General features: G+C 41.8%; 3 protein-coding genes across 7 annotated transcripts; 2 read left to right on the top strand and 1 right to left on the bottom strand.

The window, feature by feature from the left end:
* The first annotated feature begins 1,479 nt into the window (after window positions 1-1,479).
* LOC308320396 (elongation factor 2b) lies at window positions 1,480-9,756 on the top strand. Its single transcript, XM_080770758.1, has 13 exons — window positions 1,480-1,597; window positions 3,092-3,306; window positions 3,756-3,937; window positions 4,095-4,306; window positions 4,579-4,757; window positions 4,986-5,088; window positions 6,721-6,973; window positions 7,100-7,295; window positions 7,864-8,230; window positions 8,322-8,675; window positions 8,833-9,015; window positions 9,133-9,265; window positions 9,396-9,756. The coding sequence occupies exons 1-13, from the start codon at window positions 1,595-1,597 to the stop codon at window positions 9,587-9,589; spliced, it is 2,574 nt and encodes an 857-aa protein (XP_080626884.1). The 5' UTR covers window positions 1,480-1,594; the 3' UTR covers window positions 9,590-9,756.
* Window positions 9,757-9,882: 126 nt separating this feature from the next.
* On the bottom strand, window positions 9,883-15,294 carry btbd2a (BTB (POZ) domain containing 2a; the record flags this gene model as incomplete). The annotated part of the gene is made up of 9 exons (XM_080770759.1): window positions 9,883-10,793; window positions 11,310-11,456; window positions 11,984-12,071; window positions 12,231-12,423; window positions 12,528-12,725; window positions 12,864-12,969; window positions 13,775-13,931; window positions 14,211-14,330; window positions 14,645-15,294. The coding sequence occupies 9 exons, from the start codon at window positions 15,292-15,294 to the stop codon at window positions 10,632-10,634; spliced, it is 1,821 nt and encodes a 606-aa protein (XP_080626885.1). The 3' UTR covers window positions 9,883-10,631.
* Window positions 15,295-15,924: 630 nt separating this feature from the next.
* hmg20b (high mobility group 20B) lies at window positions 15,925-26,007 on the top strand. 5 transcript variants are annotated; one of them, XM_080770765.1, is made up of 11 exons: window positions 15,925-16,008; window positions 16,306-16,447; window positions 16,988-17,076; window positions 17,606-17,688; window positions 18,528-18,728; window positions 19,493-19,613; window positions 21,066-21,118; window positions 21,219-21,285; window positions 22,475-22,690; window positions 23,674-23,806; window positions 25,219-26,007. In XM_080770765.1, exons 4-11 carry the CDS (start codon window positions 17,662-17,664, stop codon window positions 25,229-25,231), a joined length of 831 nt encoding a protein of 276 aa, XP_080626891.1. In that variant the 5' UTR covers window positions 15,925-16,008; window positions 16,306-16,447; window positions 16,988-17,076; window positions 17,606-17,661; the 3' UTR covers window positions 25,232-26,007. The 5 variants fall into 5 exon arrangements, with proteins under 5 accessions (XP_080626891.1, XP_080626890.1, XP_080626888.1 ...); XM_080770764.1 differs by lacking the exon at window positions 17,606-17,688; XM_080770762.1 differs by lacking the exons at window positions 15,925-16,008; window positions 16,306-16,447 and adding an exon at window positions 16,468-16,896.
* The last annotated feature ends 915 nt before the right edge of the window (window positions 26,008-26,922 follow it).

Raw genomic sequence — 26,922 nt, 5'->3', positions numbered from 1 at the left:
TGTAAACTAGAACTAAATCCTTCTTTTTTTTTTTTTTTTAACCCGTAGAAACCACATTGAGACTAAAGTCTCTTTTACAAGTGTGAACTGGCCAAGAGAAGAGGCAAAATAAGTAACACAGCTGAGCTCTGCCAGTAAAAATACAAGACAATAACAGGAGAGACAATCATGCAACGTTCATAAATACAGTAGGCCTACCGAAGAAACTCAAAGGGAGAACAGGAACATTCAACCAATAAAGGCTAATATATTGCGGTACATTATTTTACAGGACACCCTAGTCCCTACCGTATACTATACACTGTACAGAGCAGTGTTGTTTTCGTCGACTAAAACTAAGACGAAAAATGTTCGTTGACTACCTATTTTTACTGACAAAAACAAATGGAAACTAAATGAAAACTAAGCTACGATGACTAAAACTAAGACTAAATATACTGACAATTTAGTCAACAAATATGCCTATCCTCATTACATAAGAACCACCATTTTGCTATATGTCAATGCAGGAGCAATGTTTCAGAAGTGTGCCCATGGCAGTCCTTTTAAAACTCACTAGGGGAGTCTGGTCTGTAGGTCATTCCAAGACCAGGATCCAAAAAAAGCAAGACTTTTTTCCCCCCCAGACACAGAAGTGAGAATTACAATATGCCATTGTAGCAACCTGCGAGACATTAAAGAGCACCAACCCACTAAGGCGTACAGAGTATAGCTACACTGACAGTGATGAGTCACTGCAGGGAGTCACTGGGAGTTCTTGCACCACCTCTCTTCAAAGGACATGATATACTCTCTTTATTTAATTTCCTTTATCCTTCATTGTGTTGAAAATGTGTTGCTCACCAGTCACCATCCAAAATTATTGTAAAATGGCATTATTATTATTATTATTATTATTATTTGCAACCAGGCGGCTTGGCTGGATGATTATAAGCTCCAACTTTGGACTGGACTCAGCTTCGGTCACTTAGAAGTGAGCCATAGCCTGGGAAATTCCTTTTGGGTACTTAAATGTGTGTGTGTGAGTGGATTGGTAATAGGAAATTATGTTGAAAGAATTTGAGATATATGCCCACCCCGAACCATAGGCCTTATGTAGGCTATGATTGTCACGGCCACTCTCTAGGGAGGCTGGTGAGCTTATAGTCCAAGACTCATGAGTAATCATATTTTATTTGTAGGCCTACTTTATAACATTGTAAGCTTACTTCAAAATATTGAGAGGTCAATCCAATTTTAGTGACATTAAAATGCATAGGCCTATTCTGAGAAAACAAGCTGAAATTAATAATTAATTAATTATATTCATTATTCATTTTAATTACCTACCGGTATTGCATTTTGTCATCGACCAAGGTTTTCTCTTAAAATTCAATAAATAAAGTGCTGATCTTATGACTCAAGCTGCTCAAGTGGTTGCAGGAGACGAGATGACGTAAAAGCAGTACGTGCTTACGCAACATGTTACGCACATGGTATAAAAGCGTGCGTGTTGACGTCAGCTGTCTCTTCCCTGCCAATGCCCCTCGTGAGCTGGGCAGCGTAACAATACTCTCCTTTTCTCCACTAAGCGAATCACCAGCCATCTGTCAAAATGGTAAGTCGAAATTAGATATTTGTTTGGTTTATGTACCCGATGCTTACATTAGAATTGTCTAACATTCCTATTTATTTACATTTAGGTTTGTTTTTATTGCGGATTTGATTGCCTAACTCAGCTGTGAATTGTGCCTTGGAACAAAATGGCGACCATTTTATCTTTTGCCGCACCGTTATTTCTCAACATAACATGACTGAAGTGTCACACATTCCGTTATGTTGTCAGGAGCTTTTCCTCAATATTCACGGTTTATAGCTGCTCTGTTTTGAAGACTGTTCCACCTGATCCAATGAAGCATAATTATCAGGAATGAGACTACGTCTCAACATTGGTCTTACGCCGGTTGTCTACGTGTCGTGCTTGTGTCGCAGCATAAAATAAACGAAACGGGTTGTCTGAAACTCGAAACGACAGTTTATACCAGTATTGTGGCCTTGAGTAGCTCCCAATGTTGACGGTGTTAATGTTTACTGTCACTGACATGTCTAGTATGATTGGGTGGATACCGGCATTTCGGGTCGTTTGCTAACTGGATAGTCTTAGCATTAAATGCTACTCTGTACACGTGGCCTATTATGCCGGGCGTAGCCGGTTAGACTGTAAATGTTGCGAGGTTTTGATTATCTCAGCCGGCTTAAGTGCAACTGCATTTTAAGGTTGCCGAACCTAAACCTTATGGTTTCAACGTAACCATAAGTGACGATTGCTGGCCACTAGCAATGTGATGGCAGTTGGCAGACGGCCTTGTTAAATGGGCCTGGGAGTGTTGCCTCACAATGACGCACTGGCTTTTGCTCGCAAAAGATGTAATTTTGCTTCCGAATGATAGCATATGTTTTTTGCATCAAGTGGCGTTATATATCTACGTGTATGGCTTTTGCTCACACAAGATCAAGATTCTGGTGCAATATTGCACGTAGACCACATCTACGTTTAATTTTGCATCAAGTGGCGTTATGTCTACGTGTATGGCTTTTGCTCACACAAGATCAAGATTCTGATGCAATATTACACGTACGTGTAATATTTCATCAGAATTATTCGCTGGTCTCACAAGACACTAGGCGGGTTATAAATCTATAATATGTAATTTGTTTTGAGTGAGTTTAGATTGGAGCATGCTGCTCAGATGACAGCTGAGCTGTCATAGCCAATTTATGTGTAATCACTTGGAAAGCTGACCATAATGAACCACCCTGAATGCAGTATAATGGCATGACAATCCAGCACTTTCCCCCATTATCTATGTGTTTAGAAATCATTGTCGTAGAACAATGGTCAGTGGAATTCCTGGCCCCATGCTATAAAACATGTCTCAATGGAGTAAAATAAAATGGGATGAAGCTGCAAGTGAGAATTATAAACTCCTTAAAAATATCTATTTGCATCTTAAAAATATCCATTTGCATCTGACATTGTTATGTTATGCATTATGACATTGTTATGAACGTATGTTCTGCTGCAGTGCTCTAATCAAAGCTTTCCCCTCAGGTGAACTTCACGGTAGACCAGATCCGTGGCATCATGGACAAGAAGGCAAACATCCGTAACATGTCTGTGATTGCGCACGTAGACCACGGAAAGTCTACCTTGACTGACTCGCTGGTGTCGAAGGCTGGCATCATCGCCTCTGCCCGTGCCGGTGAGACCCGTTTCACCGACACGCGCAAAGACGAGCAGGAACGTTGCATCACCATCAAGTCCACGTAAGTGTTCTGTGTTAAATCTTATCTGAATCACTCCTTAGTCCCATAGTTCCATTCTCAACATAATCTAATGAGATGCCCTTTTTTGCCTCAGAATGCTGACTCACCTGGTCACGCCACATTTGGCAGCAATTGGAACAGTGTTGACTTGACTCCAAGTTTCTTATACTGGCGTTTGCTCAATGTGATTTAAGGAATGGAATATTCCTGTGATTGGATATTGTCTCTATTCAAATCTTGGTTCCAGGTTTATGTAATTTTTGCAAGATGCAATACTTGCTTACATAAGAGTCAAATTATGTCTGGTTACTAAATGAGTTATAAAAATGACAAACATCTGAATGTGAAAGGTTCTTACTCCTAGGTTCTAAACATCAGAGTGCAGATGTTGTAAAGTGACCTGGCTGGTACATGTCTAACTGCTTGTTCTGTCATCTCAACTTCAACAGTGCCATCTCTTTGTACTATGAGCTGCCAGAGAATGACCTGGCCTTCATCAAGCAGAACAAAGATGGTGTGGGTTTCCTAATTAACCTGATCGATTCACCCGGGCACGTTGACTTCTCCTCTGAGGTGACCGCCGCTCTTCGTGTCACTGACGGAGCCCTCGTTGTGGTCGATTGTGTGTCTGGTAAGATATTTCATAAATCAAGAGTGCCATGTAAATCTCTTTCATTATTGTAATTCTGTGAGGTCATGTATTTTAACTGAACCCGTTGCACTATGCTGTGTTGGACTTCTAATCATCCAAGTGGCTAAATATGCATCCGTCTGTGTTTTCCCACCAGGTGTGTGTGTGCAGACCGAGACTGTGCTGCGTCAGGCCATTGGTGAGCGCATTAAGCCTGTCCTGATGATGAACAAGATGGACCGTGCCTTGCTGGAGCTGCAGCTGGAACCCGAGGACCTCTACCAGACATTCCAACGTATTGTTGAAAACGTCAACGTCATCATTGCCACCTATGGAGAGGATGAGACTGGACCCATGGGTAACATCATGGTGAGTGGGCAGTCTTTGTCCCATTTGGTATTTTTATTTATTTGGAGCTATAATGGCGCTGCTTGTCTGCTTCCATTTTCCCTTGAAGACATGAGTCACTTCCCAAGAGTAATTACACTTTTGTACTAGCGAAAGTGTCGGGCCCTTATTAAATGTATATGAAGCCAGGAAATTAATAAGTTGTAATATCGGACTTGTAAATACAATGGACGGTTTCAATCTAAATCTTTTCTGATTGTGTATATTTCTATACATTTAATTTATGCTTCCAGATTGACCCAATCGTTGGTACAGTTGGCTTTGGTTCTGGTCTCCACGGCTGGGCCTTCACCCTTAAGCAGTTTGCTGAGATGTATGCAGCCAAGTTTGCTGCCAAGGGCAATGCACCATTGACGCCAGCTGAGCACTGCAAGAAGGTGGAGGACATGATGAAGAAACTGTGGGGTGATAAGTAAGTTTCAGTCCAGAATGTATGAGATGGATACAACTTAAAGGAATTGTCCTTACGTTAGGTGCTGAGACACACAAACCTAACAATTGATTCAAGGCTAAGCAAATTAATAGACATTCGAGTATCTATTTATAATCTAATATAAAATTGCTTTTGGCTGCTACCTTGGAAGTTTTATTGGCTTAATACACATTAAATATACAGTCTAAAGGTGATTTCATTTTTTAGGTTCTTTGACCCTGACACTGGAAAGTTCTCAAAGGCTCCTGTTGTCGATGGCAAGAAGCTGCCCCGTACATTTGCCCAACTCATCCTGGATCCAATCTTCAAGGTGATTTATTATAGCAAGCTAGCTGCTGATTTTCTAAATCTGTCATTTAAACATTTTCAGTTAATCCAATTTACGCATTGGAAAAATATATATATTTTCAATGCTTTCTTTCAGACAACTTAAAGATGACAATTGTAAAACACATGTAAGTGTGTAAAGCATGAGTGTAAAATGCTTATTGTGAGTGCATAGCATTTAGCAAGCATAACATTTACCACAAATGGAAGTACTGCTTTTGCTTAGGCTTGTGGTTTTTTCAGGCTATTCATGTTCTGTTATGTAGGTGTGTGTTTATTGCGGAGAAATGCAACCATGCGATTAAGTGGGTTGTGTGCACGTTCACGTTTGTTGTTGCTTTTTTGGCAGGCAGTAGTTTTGCAATTCGACCACACCCATGACAAACCTCATTTCCACCAACAAATGGAGCTCACTGAAAATAAATCTCTCCTTGCATTAGTTTTCCAAGAGTGCAAACAACTCTGGCAAATAACTTGTAATGTTTTTTACACCACTTTTGTCCATGCAGCTACATTACTCACTGCTCTTCTGCAGTGCACACATCTTGAGAAAAGTGTCCACTCAAATGAATCTCCACAATTGGATGCACAGAAAATTCAGTGATCAAAATAATTTGGCAGTGTTATCTTATTTTTGATGTAAATTAACAGTGATTACCAATGGTAAAACGTGGCTTAATTAATATTGCCATTCAATGGGTACTGATGCCTGGCCTGCTCAAATATCAGTGCATGTTCCCCCACTAAATACTGGCCTTTACAGCACTGATTGTTGTACTCTTAAGTTCAAATGTGTACTGCTGCAACTAATGTATGGCTCACTTTCAGAATGAAAACTTGTGGAAAATGACATCTTATTTGTAATTTATTTTGCAACAGTTAAATGTGTGTGGATTTATTTGAGTGCCTATTTGACAGATTATATTAGTCTAATTCTGGAAATGTCTCTTATCTCTTCCTATGAATACAAATGAGAGTTCCTCTTAGCATATAATGGGTGTTTGTCACATGAATACGAGGCTAGATATACCTTTTGTCTTGAGTAGCTTACTTTTCTGTACTCTATTCATGTGTTGGCATGTTTTCACTTTTTGAGCCCAGAAAAGCTTAATCATTCTTCCTTTTCAGGTACTTGTGCATAACTGTAGCCGTGTAGTGTCATGTAAGCTCACCTTTGCACATTTAGCTGTCAATGGTCTTTAAAGACTTGAAGGCAAAGTGTTCCCATACGTTGGAAGATTTGGGTTTCACTCGTATCGTGTTTAGCAGTGTTGGCGACTTGGCGGTCAACATGAAACATTTGAAATTAGTTGCGAACATATTTGTTATACATTGCTCATTATATTTGTGTCTGCGTTAATAAAAGCTACCCAGTGTCAAGTCAGTGGGATATTAATGGATGGGAAATTGACATGTCTGATCAATATGTAGTCTGCGCCTGCAAGTGATGACACATTATCTTCACTTTGACCTGACTGTCCAGTGATGAATATCTTAAGTCTGAGCATGGCAAGCAGCGGTTTGCCCCCATACCTCTACTCAGATGATCCTACACTACCGGTATATCGTATCTCCATATACAAGTGTTTTGTTCTCTGCTGTTTCCCCAATTTAGGTGTTTGATGCCATCATGAACTTCAAGAAGGAGGAGACGGCCAAGCTGATTGAAAAGCTGGACATCAAGCTGGATGTTGAAGACAAGGAGAAGGAGGGCAAACCCCTGCTGAAGGCTGTGATGCGTCGCTGGCTGCCTGCTGGAGATGCTCTTCTTCAGATGATCACCATCCACCTGCCTTCCCCTGTCACAGCCCAGCGCTACCGTTGTGAACTGCTCTATGAAGGACCTGGAGATGATGAGGCTGCCATGGGTATGAAATGCTTGATATGACTATAAATCAATTCCTTTGCTACAATTATGGCTTATCCTAAAATATTTCTTGATCAGTGTTTGGTGAACTAGTTGTGAAAATTGTGGTCTTACTATAATTTCCTAGGTATCAAGAACTGTGACGCCAAGGCTCCCCTGATGATGTACATCTCTAAGATGGTGCCCACCACCGACAAGGGACGCTTCTATGCTTTTGGCCGTGTCTTCTCTGGCACCGTTGGAACTGGCTCGAAGGTGCGCATTATGGGACCAAACTACACCCCTGGAAAGAAGGATGACCTCAACATCAAACCGATTCAGAGGTTTGTTTCTGCTGTTGGATCAATGCTTTTTTTTCCACTTAATTTTTATTGACAAAGACAAAGGAGAGACACAAACAAGGCTGCATTTTTCATATTACAAGATGCATTCATTGAAATGATTATTACTAGGCTGAGAAGAGATCCAATATGGAACTTATCCTCTTGTAGTCCAAGTATGAATGTTAGTTTTTTCCATAACATATACAGTTCCTCAGTAATGTCCATCCAATATTCTTTCGTTGGTGGGTCCTGTTGGTACCAGCGTCGTGTGGTCGCTTTCTTACTTGTTAAGACGATCTTGATTAAATATTTATCATGTATTAGAAACTCTTCAGGGATATTTCCCGGCAATAAAAAGGAACAAGCCTGAGGTATCTTAAAACAGAATGGTCTCCAAGGTAGAGTGGATATCCTGCCAGTATTTTAGGACTAGTCCAGAATATGAGTGATCCGCCTCGTTGGATCAATGCTTTAAAGTTTGAGTTGAGAGAAGCAGCTTCGGGTTTTTAGCCTGTACTGTATGTGAAACTAGACAGATGTATAATGATGCATTTTTCTTTCTTTTCAGGACCATTCTGATGATGGGACGTTATGTTGAGCCCATCGAGGATGTACCATGTGGAAATATTGTAGGTCTTGTGGGCGTTGACCAGTACCTTGTCAAGACCGGGACCATCTCCACCTATGAGCATGCCCACAACATGAGGGTGATGAAGTTTAGTGTCAGTCCTGTGGTCAGAGTGGCTGTGGAGGCCAAGAACCCAGCTGACCTGCCTAAGCTGGTGGAGGGTCTGAAACGTCTGGCCAAGTCTGACCCTATGGTCCAGTGTTCCATTGAAGAGTCTGGGGAGCACATCATCGCTGGAGCTGGAGAACTGCATCTGGAGATCTGCCTTAAAGACCTCGAGGAGGACCATGCCTGCATTCCACTCAAGGTAGGAAGTACAATGTGAAATGAAAGCTGAATTTGATCCACAACCTACTCCTTGTATAGCTCAACTGAAACATCATCTTTTGTTTGTGTAGAAATCCGACCCTGTGGTGTCCTACAGAGAGACAGTCAGCGAGGAATCATCAGTGATGTGCCTCTCAAAGTCTCCCAACAAGCACAACCGTCTGTTCATGAGGGCAGCTCCCTTGCCAGATGGCCTTGCAGAGGACATCGAAAAGGGTGACGTCAGCAATCGTCAGGAGCTCAAGGCTCGTGCCCGTTACCTGACTGACAAGTACGAGTGGGAGGTCACTGAGGCCCGTAAGATCTGGTGCTTCGGACCTGAGGGAACTGGACCCAACCTGCTGGTTGATGTGACCAAGGGAGTGCAGTACCTTAACGAGATCAAGGACAGCGTTGTCGCTGGCTTCCAGTGGGCTACCAAGGAGGTAAGAGGAGGCGATGACTGGTGTTGAGGCTAGATGTTTTTGCCATATTGCATGAAATCGGTAGCGAGTAGCGATGATCATAGCTATGATGGCGCACTACTGTTGGGTCGGCAGTGAAATGTAATTTTGCAAGTATCTAAACATTCACTCTGTCTAGGGTGTCCTGTGTGAGGAGAACATGCGTGCTTGCCGCTACAACATCCATGACGTCACCCTGCATACTGATGCTATCCACCGTGGTGGCGGCCAGATCATTCCCACAGCTCGTAGAGTACTGTATGCCTGTCAACTCACAGCTGCACCCAGACTCATGGAGCCTGTATATCTGGTTGAGATCCAGGTAAGTGCCCCTCCTTTGCTACATGTTTGACTCGTTAAAAATGTAAAATGGTATTCTTTTTTTTTTAAATTTCCTCCAGTATATCTGACTTAACCCCTTCTCAATTTCCCCCCCTAGTGTCCTGAGCAAGTGGTCGGTGGAATATATGGTGTGTTGAACAGGAAACGTGGACACGTGTTTGAGGAGTTCCATGTCATGGGAACACCCATGTTTATTGTCAAGGCCTACCTGCCTGTCAATGAGTCATTTGGTAAGTTTACATTGTGATGGGAATTTCTGTTATCTGCTGTGGTGTGTAAAATATGAAACTGGATGACGCAGTGTGAACTTTTGCTTAGAAAAAGATCCGTTTTAACCTCCCTTTGCATTGTTCTGTCTAGGTTTCACAGCTGATCTGCGTTCCAACACTGGTGGCCAGGCTTTCCCACAGTGCGTGTTTGACCACTGGCAGATTCTTCAGGGAGACCCAATGGATTCTACATCCAAGCCTTGTCAGGTCGTCACTGAGACACGCAAACGCAAGGGTCTCAAAGAAGGCATCCCTGCATTGGACAACTATATGGACAAGTTGTAAAAGGAAGCCCCCCACTTCTTCCCTAATTCCGCCCCGCTTAAATTACCTACACATTGTAGGACGGACTGTACAGAACACCATGAGCACCAATGTTTGCCAAAAGGATTGTTATTATCCACAAAATGATTAGAAAAATTGTAAACGTTAATAAAGGAAATAAAAATTTACATTGTGTAGATCTCATTCATAGTTGTGTGGTTAAGTTGTGAGAATTGAGTTGTCACACAGTGGTAGAGACATAAAATTGAATGTGGCAATACACTTTATTTACAACTTGCATGAACAAATGGGTGTTGGGGCTCAAAAGCAAACATGTACTGTGTGATATGGTCTTGCTGGTAAACCTGTTGGGCAATGCACTCAAAGCCCATTTTCAGTTTACATACACCTTGAGTATTGGCCAGTGTGCAATTTTTGCTTTGGCTTTTCTTGCATGAAACTTATGACATGCAACAACTTGCTGCTATACTTGTATAAAGATATCTAAGCATGTTAAGATGCTAGCATAGAAATTATGCAAGACTAAGTATAGCATTTATGAATTGTAAGCTTTAACTACCAGGTCAGGAAAGGTACCTTTTGTTGTCATGGAAGGATAAAATTGTTGGCTGCGCTTGCACCCAACGTGGGTTTAAAGCGCCATGTCATAATTCTGGCATCCTGTCAAAGTGCTTCAGTGCCACCATTGCTTGGGTAGGAAACTACTCTTGCTGCCCTGCATGGTTTTTCCATTGTTTCTGCACATTAATGGTATTTACATGTTGAGAGGGGTAATTAAACCAGTTCTGCATGCCATTTACAACCTGACCCCACACCAGATGAGGTCTCACTAGAAAACATACCTGTGCTAAATTGTTTTCTGGAAAGAAAGTTCAACCCTGTTGGATGACTGCAGAGGTCAAGTGACGATGACGTTCTCCTGACAAGTTAATTTGCCGTGGAAGTAGCTTATTAAAAAGTCAGACTATTCTAATGGCATTTGAACTTCACACAGTATGAGTCAGCATGTGATGGGTATAATATACAGAAGGTATTAAAGGTCTTATGTATAGAAGATAACTTCTGGGATCTGTCCATCTTCTACAGAAGTGCCATTGTTGTTGCCTGCAGCATAGCAGAAAGTAAAGCATGTCTTGGTGCCAGTGGCAGAACCCTCATGGGTGACCTTCCGCATGCCTTTGGTACCATAGTGAGAGTCTGGCCCCTATGAAATAAAATTGGCATTTTAGTTCAATGTCACATGTTCATACTAACCATACACTAGGTGGTTTGTTTCAATCAAAAATGGTATCCCAAAATGACATAGTTAGTAGTTACTAGAGGTGCTCCGATCAGGTTTTTTGGGACCGATCACTGATTGGTTTCCTCGCGCTTGGCCGATACCGATCTTGGAAAAACTGTTCCTGTGCGTTTGGCAAGGAAGGGGAGAATGTTCAAGCCTCTCACAAAGATCCAAAATGATATACTAATACTATACGTGTGTGTGTGTGTGTGTATATATATATTTTATATAGCACTTATGTTATAAAAGATCGCCTTCTCTAGATCAGGTCATTTGGAGTGAAAATCGGCCAATCAATCGCCGATTATGTAACAGAGCACCTCTAGTGGTTATGAACAGTTGTGAAATAATTGTTGGGGTATTCCCTTAAGACTTTCCCCATAATGGATAACTGCAGTGTACTGTAAATATTGGAGAATGTGTGAGATATGCATTCACCTTGAGAGTGGCACAGGCAATATAGTTGACACTAGGCAGAATTTCCACTGGTTCCTTGAACATGACGCGGAATGCACTGGCAGAGCCATCACAACTGAAGCCTGTATCATTCTGGCCCAGGATTGTGTTACTGTCTGTGTGAATGATCTGGAAGACATATTTAAGGATTGTACATGTGAGAAGATTGTGCTGAAATTAATCTGAGTGCACAATCAAATTGAGACCAACCATTTTTACATTGCTATAGGAATTCAATTAAAATCTTACAGCTCTGTGAGCTTGTTAAACTTATTCGTTGTTATAACTTAATCTGGGACTGCATCTGTGTCACAGTAGTTGTTATATACGTAATTTATATATTAGCATATGTTTTTCAGAAAATCTAGGTTGGGGTTTAGAAGGAGTTTTTAGAATTGGCCTCAGGTCTAAATGGGTTTAGAGCTGCCAAATAGTACATAGTACAATAGGAATATCACATGTCTAGAAGTAAAAGAACACACCCTCTCATATAATATTGCTTAATTTGACTATTCTTTGAGAATGGAAGTTGTACAGGAACCTCTGTCTTCTGTACAGCTTCTAATACTGGTAACAACAAAAAACGCAACACATGGTTGCTATTCAAGATGCACTGTTGAAACTGATCTAATAAGCACCCCAACATTCTTCCATACCTGTATGTTGACCTGGTAGTCTGTAGGACCATGTATTGAACCATATAATCCGAAGCCCACAACAAATATCCTGCGATTTACTGAAAACCTGCATGAAGACATCATACAATAAAGTTTAATAAGCAACATATTGTCTTTGTACATGAACATGACTGGTGTGTGTGTGTGTGTGTGTGTGTGTGTGTGTGTGCACGCGCGTGTGTGCGCGTATCCATTCCACATGCATTAATATGACTAGAAGACTCACCGAATGCGGTCACTGGTCCCGCTGTATCCCCATCGGCTCTCCACCTGTCCAAAGCGTGTGATGCTGCACTCCTTGCCCCTCAGGCAGCAGCGAGGACGGTCAATGAACTCCACATGAGGCTTGGGATTAACTGTGAAGTGGAGGAACAGACTCACCACCTCCCGGTCTGTCAGGACACCAGACTGTGCAGGACCTGATATAAAACCAACAACATTGAGACATGCGTCATCAGCACAGAATGTATCATTTTGTATACAAGTGTTTGTGTGAATAATGTCTGTCATATCAGCACTGTACCAGCGGCAAACTCCTCGATAGTCATCAGAGGGAAGCGGATGAGAGAGATGGCTTTGCCCAGGACTTTGCGTCTGTTCTCTGGAGTGGGCTGGAACTGCTGCCGCGGAGTTTCTGCCTCTGACCAACGCACTGCTGCTGCAAACAGACGTATCTCACGCACTCCCAATGTGTCCCTCTCAAGAACTGCAACCAACGTGTCTGTGTAGCAGGGCATGATAATATTACCTTAGTAAAACTATTGCTTTTTGTTCAAGTCATACATTTGTTTTGCTTTCTGTGGGCTTAAAAAAAACACCATGCATAACCAGCAGCCTCAATGACCTAATCCTTACCTACCCAGGTCAATATCAGTGAAGCCCTCTGCAGCCAGAGCATCCGCAGTGTTCTTGTCAATGTTCTCGAGACAGAGGCTGGCCAGCTGGGGCTCATCAAACAGTCTAGCCTGAAATAAAATAATGATTGTTAATTTGCATTTTGGTTGAAGACTCAACTGTGTAGAGTACTGTGTTGTTATTGTGTTGTTACCTATACATTGAAAATGAGGGCCTGCCCCTCAATTGTACTTCCAAATTGAAATAACGGTTATGATGATGAACAACGATGACTAATTATATGGACATGAGTTCTCAATAATCACACTGATTCTTGGTCTACTTATATTTAGTTTACAAATTCTCCACTTTCAACTATGTGAAACTATGTTTGGCCATCTAAATGTAGGCTATAACCTGTCATGTTACACAAATGTAAGATTGGGCTACATATATAAAACCAAGGTGGAGCAGTACAAGTGAGTTATTCTGTAGTGTGGGAGTATACACTTTTCATGCCTTACTGACTGAGAAACTTAATGTATAAATGTATGTGTCGGCTCAATGAGTCTCAAAACTGTATAATTATGCTGCTATGTAACCCCAGCTTCAGTAGCACTAGGTACCGGTCTGCTTTTAGGAAGCACTGGTATCAATGTTTATTGTAAAATTTATGTTTTATGGGTTAGGGGTGTTTCTTCTCTGTATGTAGTGTTTTATGTTGTCTGTTTTTTATTGGACCCTGAGTCTGAACAAATAAAGTTGATTGATTGATTGATATGGACAAAATATGTCACCTAAGCAACTTTGACCATAACGATGATTGATGCCAGCACATCAGAAGAAGTGGTTGTTGCCCTCCTGAGCTCTTATCACACTAGAACAAGTCCTAGGCATAAAAAAGCCAATGCATGCAGTCTGAATATCAAGGATTACCTGAGTGAGAAGCATGAAGGCGTTATCAGCCCTCAGGTTTTTCTTAAGAAATTCGACACAGTGAGCCTCCAACGCTGGAACAGCATATTTCTTAGCCGAGTACAGAGTGGTCATCACTGTCTCAGGGCCGATCTGCACCTCGTCGGAGTACAGAAACCTGGAACCATGGCATACAGTTGACATATGTTAATGAGTATGGATGTAATTTGGGTAGAAAAACACTCTTTTCTTCAAGCAAAAGAGTTGCACCTTGAGGACAGAAAATAATGACCTACACCAAGTAACACGATGGACGCATCAAATACATTGAACATGATTGTAGGAAATGGGAGAGGTTAAATCTGGAAGAGCATCACTTTAGAGTGCAAGAAGAGCAAAGAATAAAGCATGGTTTGTCAGTTTTCTCACTTGTGCATTCTGTTACTGCTAAGCTTACTTGAGCAGGGCAAGGAAGGCAGCAGGCTCCACGTCAGGCAGTTCGATCTCAGTGGAGGTGGTGGCCATACCGCCATTGAACATGGCATCGAACACTGCACTTCCAACTGCAAGGGCAAATCTACCAAGACAATTTGATATTAACTAATCATATAGGCTACTCCCTTTCATCTCTGGTAGCTTATTGTAAAGCATATTGAATAATATTAAATAATACTAAACAATGATCTACAAAGTAATGACATAACATAAACAGTCTTTTTTAAAGTGCAATTATTAACCCATCTATGTGGCTATAGTCCAAGTCCAATTTCAAGCTGTGTAACAGTGTATCGATTAACAAAATCTAATTTGCTGCATTTTTGTCAGAACGTATAGTGATTCACCCTTTGCTATACATTATGCCCATTCTATTCTGATTCTACCGTTACTTACCTATGAGCCGGTATCCGCTGCACTCCCATTCCCTTCCCCACAAGAAAATGCACGTCACTTAGCACTTCGTTATTGAACAAGAATGCGAATCTCTCTTTCACTGTGTTTTTGGTGGCCTGCCAGTTGTAAACCGGTTCCCGGTACACCAGCACGGCTGCGGAGGACGACGACGGGGTATTCGGCAGCGACGGCGACGCCAACGAGACGGTTGGTGCGTCTGCAGAAGAGGTTGAGGAGGATGCTGCAGATGAAGAGGAGGCTGCCGCTCTGGCTGCCATGGCACCGGGAGGAGCCGTCGGCTGCTGCGGGGCTGCGTGCTGTCGATGCGGGGAAGTGTCTACTCGAACATCGGCGCCAGCCGCGCCAGTGTCCCTGCCAGCAGGGCCCGTCTGTGGGTTGTTTGCGTGACTGATCGCCGTCCTGCTCTGGGCCCCGCTGCCCCCCGGTGTCCCCTCGTTTGTGATCGCCAGAGAATGAGCGTTGTTGTTGCTCGGCGGAGCGTTGCCCAGCGGTCCAGGTGAGGGGAAGCGGAGCGACGGCGCTCTGCTACTGCTTTCTCCAGAAGCCATCTTGGATCGGATGGTCGGATGGAGCGCAGCGAAGTCTGCAGGGTTCGCTCTGCTGCTGCCTGGGATCAACAAGCAGCACATGCAGCGCCTGGTTTAGAAACATGAGAATGAATGACATGTTAATAGGCCTATGTGAAGCCAGATGCAGGATTTAACTCAGTGGTTAACTTCTCAAACCTTTTTGTGCCTAAATGTATATATTTGGCCGCGGACCCCTTTGATTGATTGAAGTATTTATTAACAGTTTGCAGAATTACAGTAGGCTAGATTTCAAGCACAACTCAATAAAAAACTGTTAACTGTGGACGACACATTACACTGGTTTACAACAGGGTCCACCACTCCACCATCATCTGATTTTCTTTTCTTTCTTTCTTTCTTTCTTGTGCCAGTGTAAAACAAACAAACACCGCAGGGGACAGGTCCTAGGGACCCGTATAGGCTACTCCCGGGGACCCCACTTAAAGAACCGTTTAACTCACTGCGTATGTGCAATTGTAACAAAATGTATGTAGGGCCTACGCATGCTATTTGTACATTTTGTAATAAGTCTCTCTGAGTTAGGATTAGGAATGAATCAATAATTATGTGTTGATACAATTTTAATTTCCATCACACAGTAATACCCACTGGGAATTAACAGATAGCCTACCTTTGTCAATTCCTAAGATGATTTATTGTGTCTTAACTTAAACTTTCTTACAGGTCGGCTAGCTGTGCTGCTGACTTTTGTGACGCGAGGTTAACATGTGTAACCTAACCTAACCTGCTGTCATGGCAACGCCATGAACGGCGGTAAGTTAATTAGTAAACGGAAACGTATGGTATGATGTCATATGACTCATTTCTCATTTAGTCGTTTGTCCAGGACAAACGTATTTCGTATTTCTTCTTATACAATATTTTGGTATAAATTACTGAATACGTTAACAAACATCGGCTCCAGTGGTACATTGTAAGGTATGTAGTTAAACGTAAAATAAATTATTATTGTTAATCATAATAATAATAATAATAATAATACATCGTAAAAAATGAACACACGTGTTCATTTTTGGTTGTAGCCTAAGATGTTGACTCGTATAATGTCAGAATCAATAAATATGTAGCCTCGGTCCCAGGCTTAGGCTATGTTGGTTGGTAGAATGAACTAACCAATCGTCAGGGCGCATGGCGTCAGCCAATCAAATGTGAGCCCCTCTTCCTGTTTGGGTAAGAAGAGGTTCATCATAAGGTGAGTAACCAAATGTTTTCTACGGCTAAAAGTAGCCGTTCTTTTTTACGAGAAAAGCGCTGATTTGTATGCATAAATGTCCACCCACCCGATGTCTTAACGATATGAACTGTACGTGTACTGTTTCTTGTAAGCGATCGCATTCGATTGCCGTATTTTCCATTGTCCGTTGCTTGCACGTCCCATGCGAATTGCAGTTTACATTTCGTTGCACGGCGGTGTCGCATGCCGAAAATAGCCGATCTGCAAGCTCACAGCGCGTCGCATACGCGACGCGTTGTGAGTTTGTAGATCCTCTTATTTTCTATGCATGACCGAAATTAACCAGCTAGCGTCGCCGAGCTAGTAGTACTATCTAGGGAGATTAAGTTACAAACCAGCCCTTCGTTTTGTAATAATACCGCGCCGTTAGCTGGTTAATTACTAAATGAGCGCATGCTTCATTGCCGGTAGTTAATATGGTCATAATATGATGTCTTCATTTATTTTGCTATTCGTCGTCGCTTGAGGATTGTTGGTGAACAAACTGCTTTTGCACAGGGATTATGGGAGGAGTGAAACAGGAGCAGAGCGATGCACCGCCGCAACCCAAAGGTACACATCCATCTGGGCCAGCAGTACAAGAAGAGGTGAGTAATTGGTTTTTCCAATTTAGTTTATTTTCAGCACTTTCGGAAAACAAAAATGCATGTCTGTGTGTGTAATGTACAGCAGTACGATTTAGAACAAGGCACAAACGATGTCAAAAATCCAAGGCACAACCTGTCGTGTCCACCACTTTTCATAATAAGGTGTCTCTACTAGATGCCTAAAAAGGGACAGGGAGAACTAGAAGCATACTGCTTATAGTTATCGAGAGATGCATAATAATAATAATAATAATAATATGCAAATCCATGGCTAAGGGGTGCTGGGGGGACAGAGGTGGATTTTTTTTTTAATCAAAACGGATTTCTGTTACTAGGCCTAATAAATATGCTATCACAGTATCGGTGCCTTATCCTGGTTAATTGCCTGTGTCAGTATGCTCGTGTGTGTGTAGAAGGAAAGTAAAAGTCACTTTTCCACGTGCACGAGCATTTCGCACACCTCCTACTGTAAATATCTTCCCGCCGCCATGCAAATATAGCAGTTAATTGTTTCCCATTGATTCCCAAGGTGGGAGTAGCATTAGGCAACATTTTTCAGGTGAAGGATCCCTAGCTGAGAGAGGGATGAAGCAGGGACCCCCTACTAAGCTAGTAAGCTACTGTATAAAATTGTGTTGCATGACACTTAGATAATCATAGATAGCTTCCTAGACTTGTTTGACAGCGCTATACTCATACTGTAAAGGTGGTTGCACACTGGACGCGTTTTTCAGAAAAAACGACGGAGAAACGCAGCTAAAAATCGGAAAAACACGCTCTGTGTGCAGGGGCCTTTCATGTTGTGTAAATTAATGTACCTGTATTTTGTTTAAGACATCCAACCACATCATTCCTGCTTATAGTATAGCTTTCGTACTTTGTTTGCTCCTTTCCCCCTCTAAACGACACCTCAAGTTCATAAAGGCTCGGAGCGTCAGGCCTTGTGAACTTGTAAATCTGATCTGCTATTTTTAACTTAACAACCCCATACCTATGTGATAATTAGGCCTGTCACAATTATTTGAGATAATTGCAATTATTTTGCATATATATTGCAATAGTCACAATCGTCATCATTGTTTCCATGTGGAGAAAATAATAATCCCAAAATAGCATGAATAGCAGATCAACAACCTTACAACGCATCACGTGTTGTAAACTTGTAATCAGCTCTTTCTGGTATTTCTTCTGCTAGTATTGTATACTTTAATTAAAAGTATACAATTATTAAATGTCAGGAATTTGTTTGTATATTTAAGTTGTTTGTCATATCTGCCCCATGCAATTTTTGATTACGAAGCCTAAAAGGCAAACAGAAATGATGTTTTTATTCATATGTTTCAATGCCACAAACGCAATTAAATTGTTATTTGCAATTATTTCTGTGACAATTAATCGTCCACTTAACCATGACCGCGCTAGTGATAATACATATTTCCATAAATCTGTAGCCAAAGAAGAGAGGGTGGCCAAAGGGGAAGAAGAGAAAGAAGGTGCTGCCCAACGGTCCCAAGGCACCAATAACGGGATATGTGAGGTTCTTGAATGAGCGACGCGAACAGATGCGAGCCCAGTACCCAGAGTTGCCTTTCCCAGAAATCACAAAGAGACTTGGAGCAGAGTGGAGTCGATTAGCTGCTGGTGACAAACAGGTAGCCAATGTGGATTCATAGGCGTGTTTGTGTTTAAGTGTCTATGCAAAGTTGCACTTCACTGTGATCATAGAAACTTGCTGTGGTACAGGACGCATAATTAATTTGCCCCAAATCACACTTATAACAAGTAAATAACTCTGATTTGTCTATTATTCATACCTACATACTGATTTTCAAATATTATTTCACAATATATAGTCATAGCCTAAAGGGCCTTGCAAACGTGAAGTGAGGAACGCAGGCGTTGTTGCCTGGATCAACACAGGTCTCCTTCAGGTCTGTTGAAGAGGGGCACAACAACGCAAGCGTAAAAGCGCTACAAATTCACAGGACCGCGCTCACGTAAATACGCTGCTTGTGTTGTCGCACCGTGACTTCTCAGAGCAAAAACGCAGGTCTTATTGAAAATTAACTATAAGCGCGTTTGCAAGGCCCTTGTGACCATGTGACCACCTTTCTTGTACACGCAGACGGCTAACCTCTGACAAAGCACCTGACACTTTGACTGACTATGAAGTCAGTATTGTGCTCAGTTGAAATAAGTCTAAATGACTGACATTATCAATATAATGTCATCGATATGCTAAGCTCTGTAAAGGTGCGTTCAGACAGATGGTTATTTTGGGCAAGACTGATGTTGAAATCAACACAATGTCAGACATCCATATGAAGACCATGACCTTATTAGACCATGTCTTATTAGAATTTTCTATTCACTTAAAGCTATGACAAAATCAGGTGTGTCGTTTGTGTGCTGACAGCGCTACCTGGACGAGGCAGATCGGGAGAAAGAGCAGTACGCCCGGGAGCTGAAAGAGTACCAACAGAGTGAGGCCTACCAGATAACCTCTGCTAAGATACAAGACAAGAAGGTCAAGAAAGGTAACGGATGGCATTCATAGTGTGATGTGTATTCTGGTTTCTGCTACAGATGTCTACTAGGTGGATATGGGAGGGCCATCAGCGCAGGTCTGGAGCACCTGGGCCCGGTGCTCTCAGGCTATCTCATTCTCTCCTTGCACATTTGTTTTTTTTTTGAGTGGTGCAACCACTCCTATAGACAGCTATGTGTGTCTCTGGCTGGCTGGCTGTGTCCGAGCACGAAAATTTAGTTTGGTTTGTTTGCACAACCAAGTGTCACTGTTGCACCGTTGCTGTTTATCTGATGATTTGGGATGTTACAGTACCAGACCAGTACAGTACAGCACCCTGGCCGCGTTCTTGTGGGTCTGGAACTTCCGGGACCCCTGGGGACCCCCAAACAGAGTTGCACCACTCTCTTCACAGGGGTGTGATTTTGTTTTTAAATTTAAAGCCATCATTCAACACCATACTTTACAGCGGCCGACAATATAACTGCCCAGATGTACTTTCCAGATCGTCCGGGCCAGTAGAAGTCATCAATAAAAAAATATAAATACAGTCTAATTACCACTAAAACAAAAGCGTTACTTGATCCAGAATCCAGAAAGGTGCGCAGCGCTGTGCCCACCAGTGAGGAACAGCGTAGGCTGGTCTGCAAGCAGTTCACAGCAAATTGTTGGTATATAGTGTTTGTTAGTTCAGTAACATACTAGGTCTCCCTGTCTCTCCAGCTCTTTGGTAAACCTAAAATATATTTTCAGTTGGGTTACAATTACAAATCCACTAGAACTCCACTAAGATCATTTATTAGTTTGTGTTCCAGGTACAATTCTGTCTGCTTCATCATCATAACCTTTATTTAAACTCGGAGTACAATTGAGGGGCAGGCCCTCATTTTCAATGTATCCAAGATATTTGATTATTTATTTGCTGTTGTCACTTCCAATTTCACTTGTATGAGTTCTCTCTCCTGATTGGTTATAATCGTTGAAAATGTATTTTGAGAACTTGAGAGACGTACTCCTCTTACTGAACAAATCGACTTTAGCAGTGGCGGGAAATAACTCAACTTTTATGCACGTGTAAGAGGCTGTGTCCAAAGAGCGTTTTTTGAACTGCCAGCGCATGATATTGTTGGTTTCAGACAGAGACCTCTTATCTCCATATTTTAACTTAGTTTTCTGCAAATGAATGCCTGCTTACGTGATCCTACTACAGCCACATAACACAAAAGTAGCGGAGCTGCAAGCTCGTTTAGCAATTCTTGACTTTGAATCCGGAAAAGTAACAGTTTTGAACATATGAGGTTTCAACCCGACAGGGACATGGCCCACAACAAATATAAAGCGCTGGAAAATGCGGCATGCGGCTCAAGGGGAGTGCATGCCAGGTGCACCGTACCATAGGAAAACAATGGTTTTGCTGGCGATGTGGTTCTGGTGACCCTTAACTCATGTTTTTGTTTTTCAGAGGACTCTCCATCAGTCATTATCAATGCTACCGCCACTTCGGCATTACCAAAGGTATACAAACGATCCTGCGATTCTTGGTATTAGTGTATATGTTTATTATAAACAAACGTGCTGGGTGGACCTTTATGAATGCACGATTGTTGTCATGTAGGCTTCTGACCCGCCCAGCAGATTTGACATCCCCATCTTCACAGAAGAGTTCCTGGATCAGAACAAAGGTAACAAGACAAGCTGTTTGGTCAAATAAAAAAAAGTAAATTAAGCTACGTTAAACATAACCATACATTCCTGAAAATCTCAAGTACAATAAGCAAATGCATAACATAAAAAAGAAGAATCATCACACCACAAAATACATTAAGAAAACATTTAAATCATGAGGGCATAGCTAGAAAAATGCTTTAATTTGTCCTCTTAAAAGAGTCAATCAACTGTGGTGGGCGGGGAAGGCGTTCCACAGTTCGGGGGAGGGGGGGGATAAGGGATTTTATACACACTACCCCATGCAGTCTATAAATCCCATTGTTCTGTTGAATGAAAATATGACATGGCACTTCCCAATGCCTTTTTTGTGTCAAGAGCACACAATGGAAAATGGCACTTCCCAATGCCTTTTGTGCGTCAAGAGCACACAATGGAAAATCACTACCAGCCGACATACCAGCCATTTTACATGAACATTTCCAGCGGGTACAGGCTTTAGTTCCGACACACACACACACACACCAAAGTGATTTCCGCATGATGTCACACCTTCGGTGTGTCGGATAAGCGTGCGCACCCCATTCCAGCGTCAACATGTCTGGATTTTGCCAAGGAAAATCTCAGGTAAGCATCTGATTGGCTCTGTTGCTACCGCGTTAAGTCCATAGTTGGTCTATGCTTAGCTTAGTTAATTTTCAATTTAGGCATTTAGCAGACTTTCTTAATCCAAATATATAATCTGTATTTTAGGTCTACACTGACCTGGCATCTGTTTACATTTTAGCCTTTGCATAAGCCTGCAAGGTCAAGTCTAAGGTGGAGGTCTATAAATTGGTGAATTCATATGTCTGTCACACATTTACGGTGGGGCTCTGCAGGAGAGTGTGTGTCTGTCTGGTTTGTCCGGAGCTGAAGCATTTAGCACCAAATGTTTTGTGCACATGGCAAGTAGGCCAACTTAGTACGTCCATGCAGTTCTTTTCATACGTTTGTATTGTCTTCCATTTTATAATGTAAGTCAATGGGGCTTGTATCAGGCTGAAACCATGCCCATATTTTGAGATGTCTTGCATAATGTCATGGATATGCCAGAATAAAGTATACAAGCTGGGTGCATGCAACATTGTCATTTTTGTCCTACAATACACTGCCTCACTACAATTGTACAAATGTTAACCTGAAACATGTTCTATCTGTTCTCAGCTCGAGAGGCTGAACTCCGCCGGCTGCGTAAGGCCAACATTGAGTTTGAGGAGCAGAATGCGGTGCTGCAGAGGCACATCAAGGACATGTACAATGCTAAAGAGAGGCTGGAAGCAGAACTGGGACAGGATGAGCTTCGTACCCAGGCACTGCACAAGCGCCTGCTGGCCATAAAACACACACTGATCAGCAGTCTTTCATCGGTCGCTCTGCCAGGTGAGCTAACCACAGACTTTATTCTCCTGACTAGGAAAATACAGAAACGAAGGCATATTCTATAGGCGTGATATTCTATAGGCAAGATATTAGTCAGAATGTCTACAACATGTCACAATCACATTGAAATGGTGTTGACTAATACAGTATGTTATCCTTATCACTAGATTGTAACAATCGCCCTTTATATCTTAAGGCAAATTATGAACTAAAAATGAAGCGGGATCGTGGGGTTATAGTTTCAGTTATTTATATAGAGATGCAGCAAAAGTGTATTGTCAAACAAATGGTGTTCAGTTAAACCAATGCATGTGGTAAAGTGTGTCTGTCCATGTCGCTCTCCCTATAACATAAAAGAAATAAACAGGCAGACAAACTGAAATCAACAAACAATATTCTCTTAAGTGTTCCTAGGTGTCCAAAGAAACATAAACATTGGTCTAGATTCTAGAAGTTGGGTAAACCACAGGGAGACGGGGTCAATCCTTGGGAGGCGGACTTTTTTCCGACAGCATTCTAGCCGACGGGGAAACGGTCCGATTCGCAGCGGGGGGGACATTCGCTGCGATGCGAAAAAGCGATGGTCCGACATGCGCTGCTCCCGTGCTTGCGGTTAGGGTTAGGTTATGATTGAGGTTTCGGATCAATATGCTGTCGGAAAAAAGACCTGCACCCCAATCCTTAAGGACATCACCGCGAGTATGATGGCCTCAACTAAGCTATCACCTAAAACGGTGATAACCTATCACCAAAAACTGGATTATGGTTGGTTTTCACAACCAAGTGTCACTGTTGCGCAGCCTAACACACACACACACACACACACACACACACACACACACACACACACACACACACACACACACATATTAACTGTATATATGAACCGGCCCGGGCCCCTGGGCGTGTTCCTGGGAGTCTGGATGTTTCCGAGGGACCCCCACACAGTTTTTTTCCGTGACCCCGTTTCTATTTTCTATCAGGTACAGGTGAGACCCCATCTCTAGGGAACTTGGACACATACCTGAGCCGTCTGAGTGTTGTGCTTGAAAGCAACCCTCACAAGCACCGTGCTTTCCTCACCCAGCTGCGAGAGGTCCTGGCTCACCTGGACAGGTAACTATATAAATTATAATCATGGTCAATAGCATAGGCGGCGGGTGTGTAAAAATTAAGCTGGGTATTTTTTTTAATATAATATATGTGCGCACTGTGCATTATAGAGAAGGCTGGTGTGTGTGTGTGTGTGTGTCGCTGCCCCCTGGTGATCGCTGATCGGGTAGGCTATACACTATACAGCAACTGGCCTAATCAGCATATGATTGGCTACTATTGGTATGTCTGTAAACCTCGTCCTTCCAGTCGCTTTGTAGCCAATCTGAGAATCCCATCATCAAATATTCGGCGAGGCAACAGTCTGTCTTGAGAGACTACTTTGTAGCAAACAGTAGCGCGCGCTGGTTTGTTTTGGGAAACAGCAAAACGCAAAATGTCTTTTTCAAGGCAAAGATAAAGTAATTCAGAAGAAGCTGTGAGTCGGCTGTCAGAACTCAGCAGCACCAGTGCCCGCACGGTTCACACCACTGCAGCAGCACTGACACGTTCAGCGGAGTGGCTGCTGTCTCTGTGCCGTCTGTGATGAGCCGGGAGGGGAAGCAACACCGCCGGCGCCGGGTAATTACACTGACTGACTCGAGACTTCATATCGACCCATATCGTCCAAAAGTCGTTGTCTGTGTATACTATACTTGGCCTATACAGTGTATACTATACACTGTATATTACATCCATTTGCAATAAAAGTGAATATAACGATTATGGCTTATATTTTGTGGTCATCATATTGGGTCTCATTCAACTGAAGTACTGTATACAGTGTATACTATACACTGTATAGGCTAATTCATTGGTAAAAGTATGCTAAATAACTCATTTTAGACCATCTGGTAAATAAATAAATCCGTGACGAGAATCCCCCCAACGCCATTCTATAGCCTACCCAAAGGTAAAACGCACCCGCCGCCTATGGTCAATAGTCATGTGAATGTTTGTCTCATATGGTCGTGAGCTGTAATTTGTAAGTGATACTTTACTTAAAGCGATACTATGAACACCAAATACTGGTTTAACCAATTTAGGACGGAAACCCCTTTAGGGGTTTTTACCTTTTTAAAGACGGGAACCCCTTTTGGGGTAGTAGTTGCTATGTACAGCCTATAGTATAGAATCGGCCACAGGTCTAAATGGGTTGAAAAAAGAAATGTCTTTACTTTATTTTATGTCAAACTACTACAACTAATACAATAATTGCAAGTGGTCTTTCACAAATAAAATAATGACACTAGCTGTTTTTGGAATTTGGCAAGTTTCTTCGACCTATAAATGAAAAAACACTATTACTAACATCCATTTTATTAACTGAAGTCAAGTGATGTGCTAACTGCAGTTTGCATTTTTCCAGTCAATATGCATCCAATACTGTATAAGTGATGTTGTACTGTATATTTGTCATCTTATCTTATTGTCAGTGAGAAATTATGAAGAAGTTGCAGCCGTCCATCCATTCCCTGCTTATGATGACGGTCTCGGTGATGTTGAGTAAATATGTGCCATTCATCTGTAACTAACATCTAAAGGACAGACTGCACAAAGTGCAAAACACCACGCATTGTCAGGTTCATTTGTCAATACGATGTATGGTACATACCGTATGATCATGCAGAACGTGTGTATTCTTGCACAGTATTAATTGTGAGCGTAAGCCTATGTTGCAGTGTGGAGAATATTACAGTTAAATTCAGGGAAGGAATTTTATTAAATCTCAGAAATTCTGTTTTTATAAAGTAGTACTTAACCTACTAATTATATTTACAGTAATTTACACAATAGATATCTGTTATTTCAATTAATTAAAATGTAATCTAGTTGCTTTCTGAAATGACTGAAATTAAGGCATTTGGACTCAAACTGTTTGTTTTTGTATTCGCTGGTACCGTTTAGTCTCAGACATTGGTTTTATGGTCTGTGCAATAAGAGAAGCCTATTTGTCAGTTTACAGTAAATGCCTTTATGGCATTGTGCGTGAGATCATAGTTTCCAGATGGAAAGCTTAATTTGAAATGAAGAGAGTGATAATTAGAAAAACTCAAAAAAATGAGGTCATAGGTGTTTGACATGGTATTGTGATAAGTGATATATATGGTTTTGGGATTGTTTGTCTCTGTAAATTTGTTGAAGTTTGTACCATGTATTGAATGAAAAGAAATGTTAAATGAAATCACGTTACATCCATTTGCAATAAAAGTGAATATAACGATTATGGCTTATATTTTGTGGTCATCATATTGGGTCTTATTCAACTGAAGTACTGGAGGAGTTGGTGGGAAACCGTATTGATGCATTAAGTCTTCATTTCTTAAAATGATCAGTGTACAATATAATGTGCTTTTTATAGACCAATAGAGTGATTGCATATTTGCCAACCATGAAATTATTCCCATCATACAGTATAGGAATAATCCATCCCAGATATTCAATGGATTGGATATATGTGTATGTGTGTATAAGTAAACTATATGTGTGTGTGTGTGTGTGTGTGTGTGTGTGAGTATGTATGTGTATATATAATTATATATATATATACACACACACACACACACACTACGGTTCCCCATAGTTTTATTTTCTTCCTGATGATTTATAGCTATGCACATTTCACGTTTTCTTTTTCTATGTTTTGTGTCCTTGATATGTTAGATATATTGCTGTTGTAAAGTGCACAGAGACCCCTGGTGATTTTGTACTATAAATAAACTGAGAAACACACACACACACACACACACACACTGTGTTTAAGGACTACAAACTGTAGCACTCTTGTTACTTTTCATAGAGGTCTCACCATTCACTCTTTAGATCTAGACTCGACATCAACATTGACGACCAGTAGAGGGAGCTGTTGAACCACACCAAAATGATAATGTTCCGAGAATGAAATCCAAGTATGGTCTTTGTATTTGTTTATGGGTCAAAAATTGGTATGAATAGAGACATTTTTTGCATTGTTCCATGTACTAGACGGGGGGCCAGGCCGTAGAGCACTGAGTCTGTAACGATGGAAGTTGTTCCTCACCCCGCTATATGCAATACCAGTTGTACCCGTGACAGAGTACCCGTTCCCCACCCCGCTATGTAATACCAGTTGTACCCGTTCCTCCTCACCCCGCTATGCA

This window comes from Protomyctophum bolini (genome assembly GCF_963924005.1).
Source record: "Protomyctophum bolini genome assembly, chromosome: 8".
NCBI lineage: Eukaryota > Metazoa > Chordata > Actinopteri > Myctophiformes > Myctophidae > Protomyctophum > Protomyctophum bolini.
This window is presented reverse-complemented; position numbering and strand designations above follow the sequence as displayed.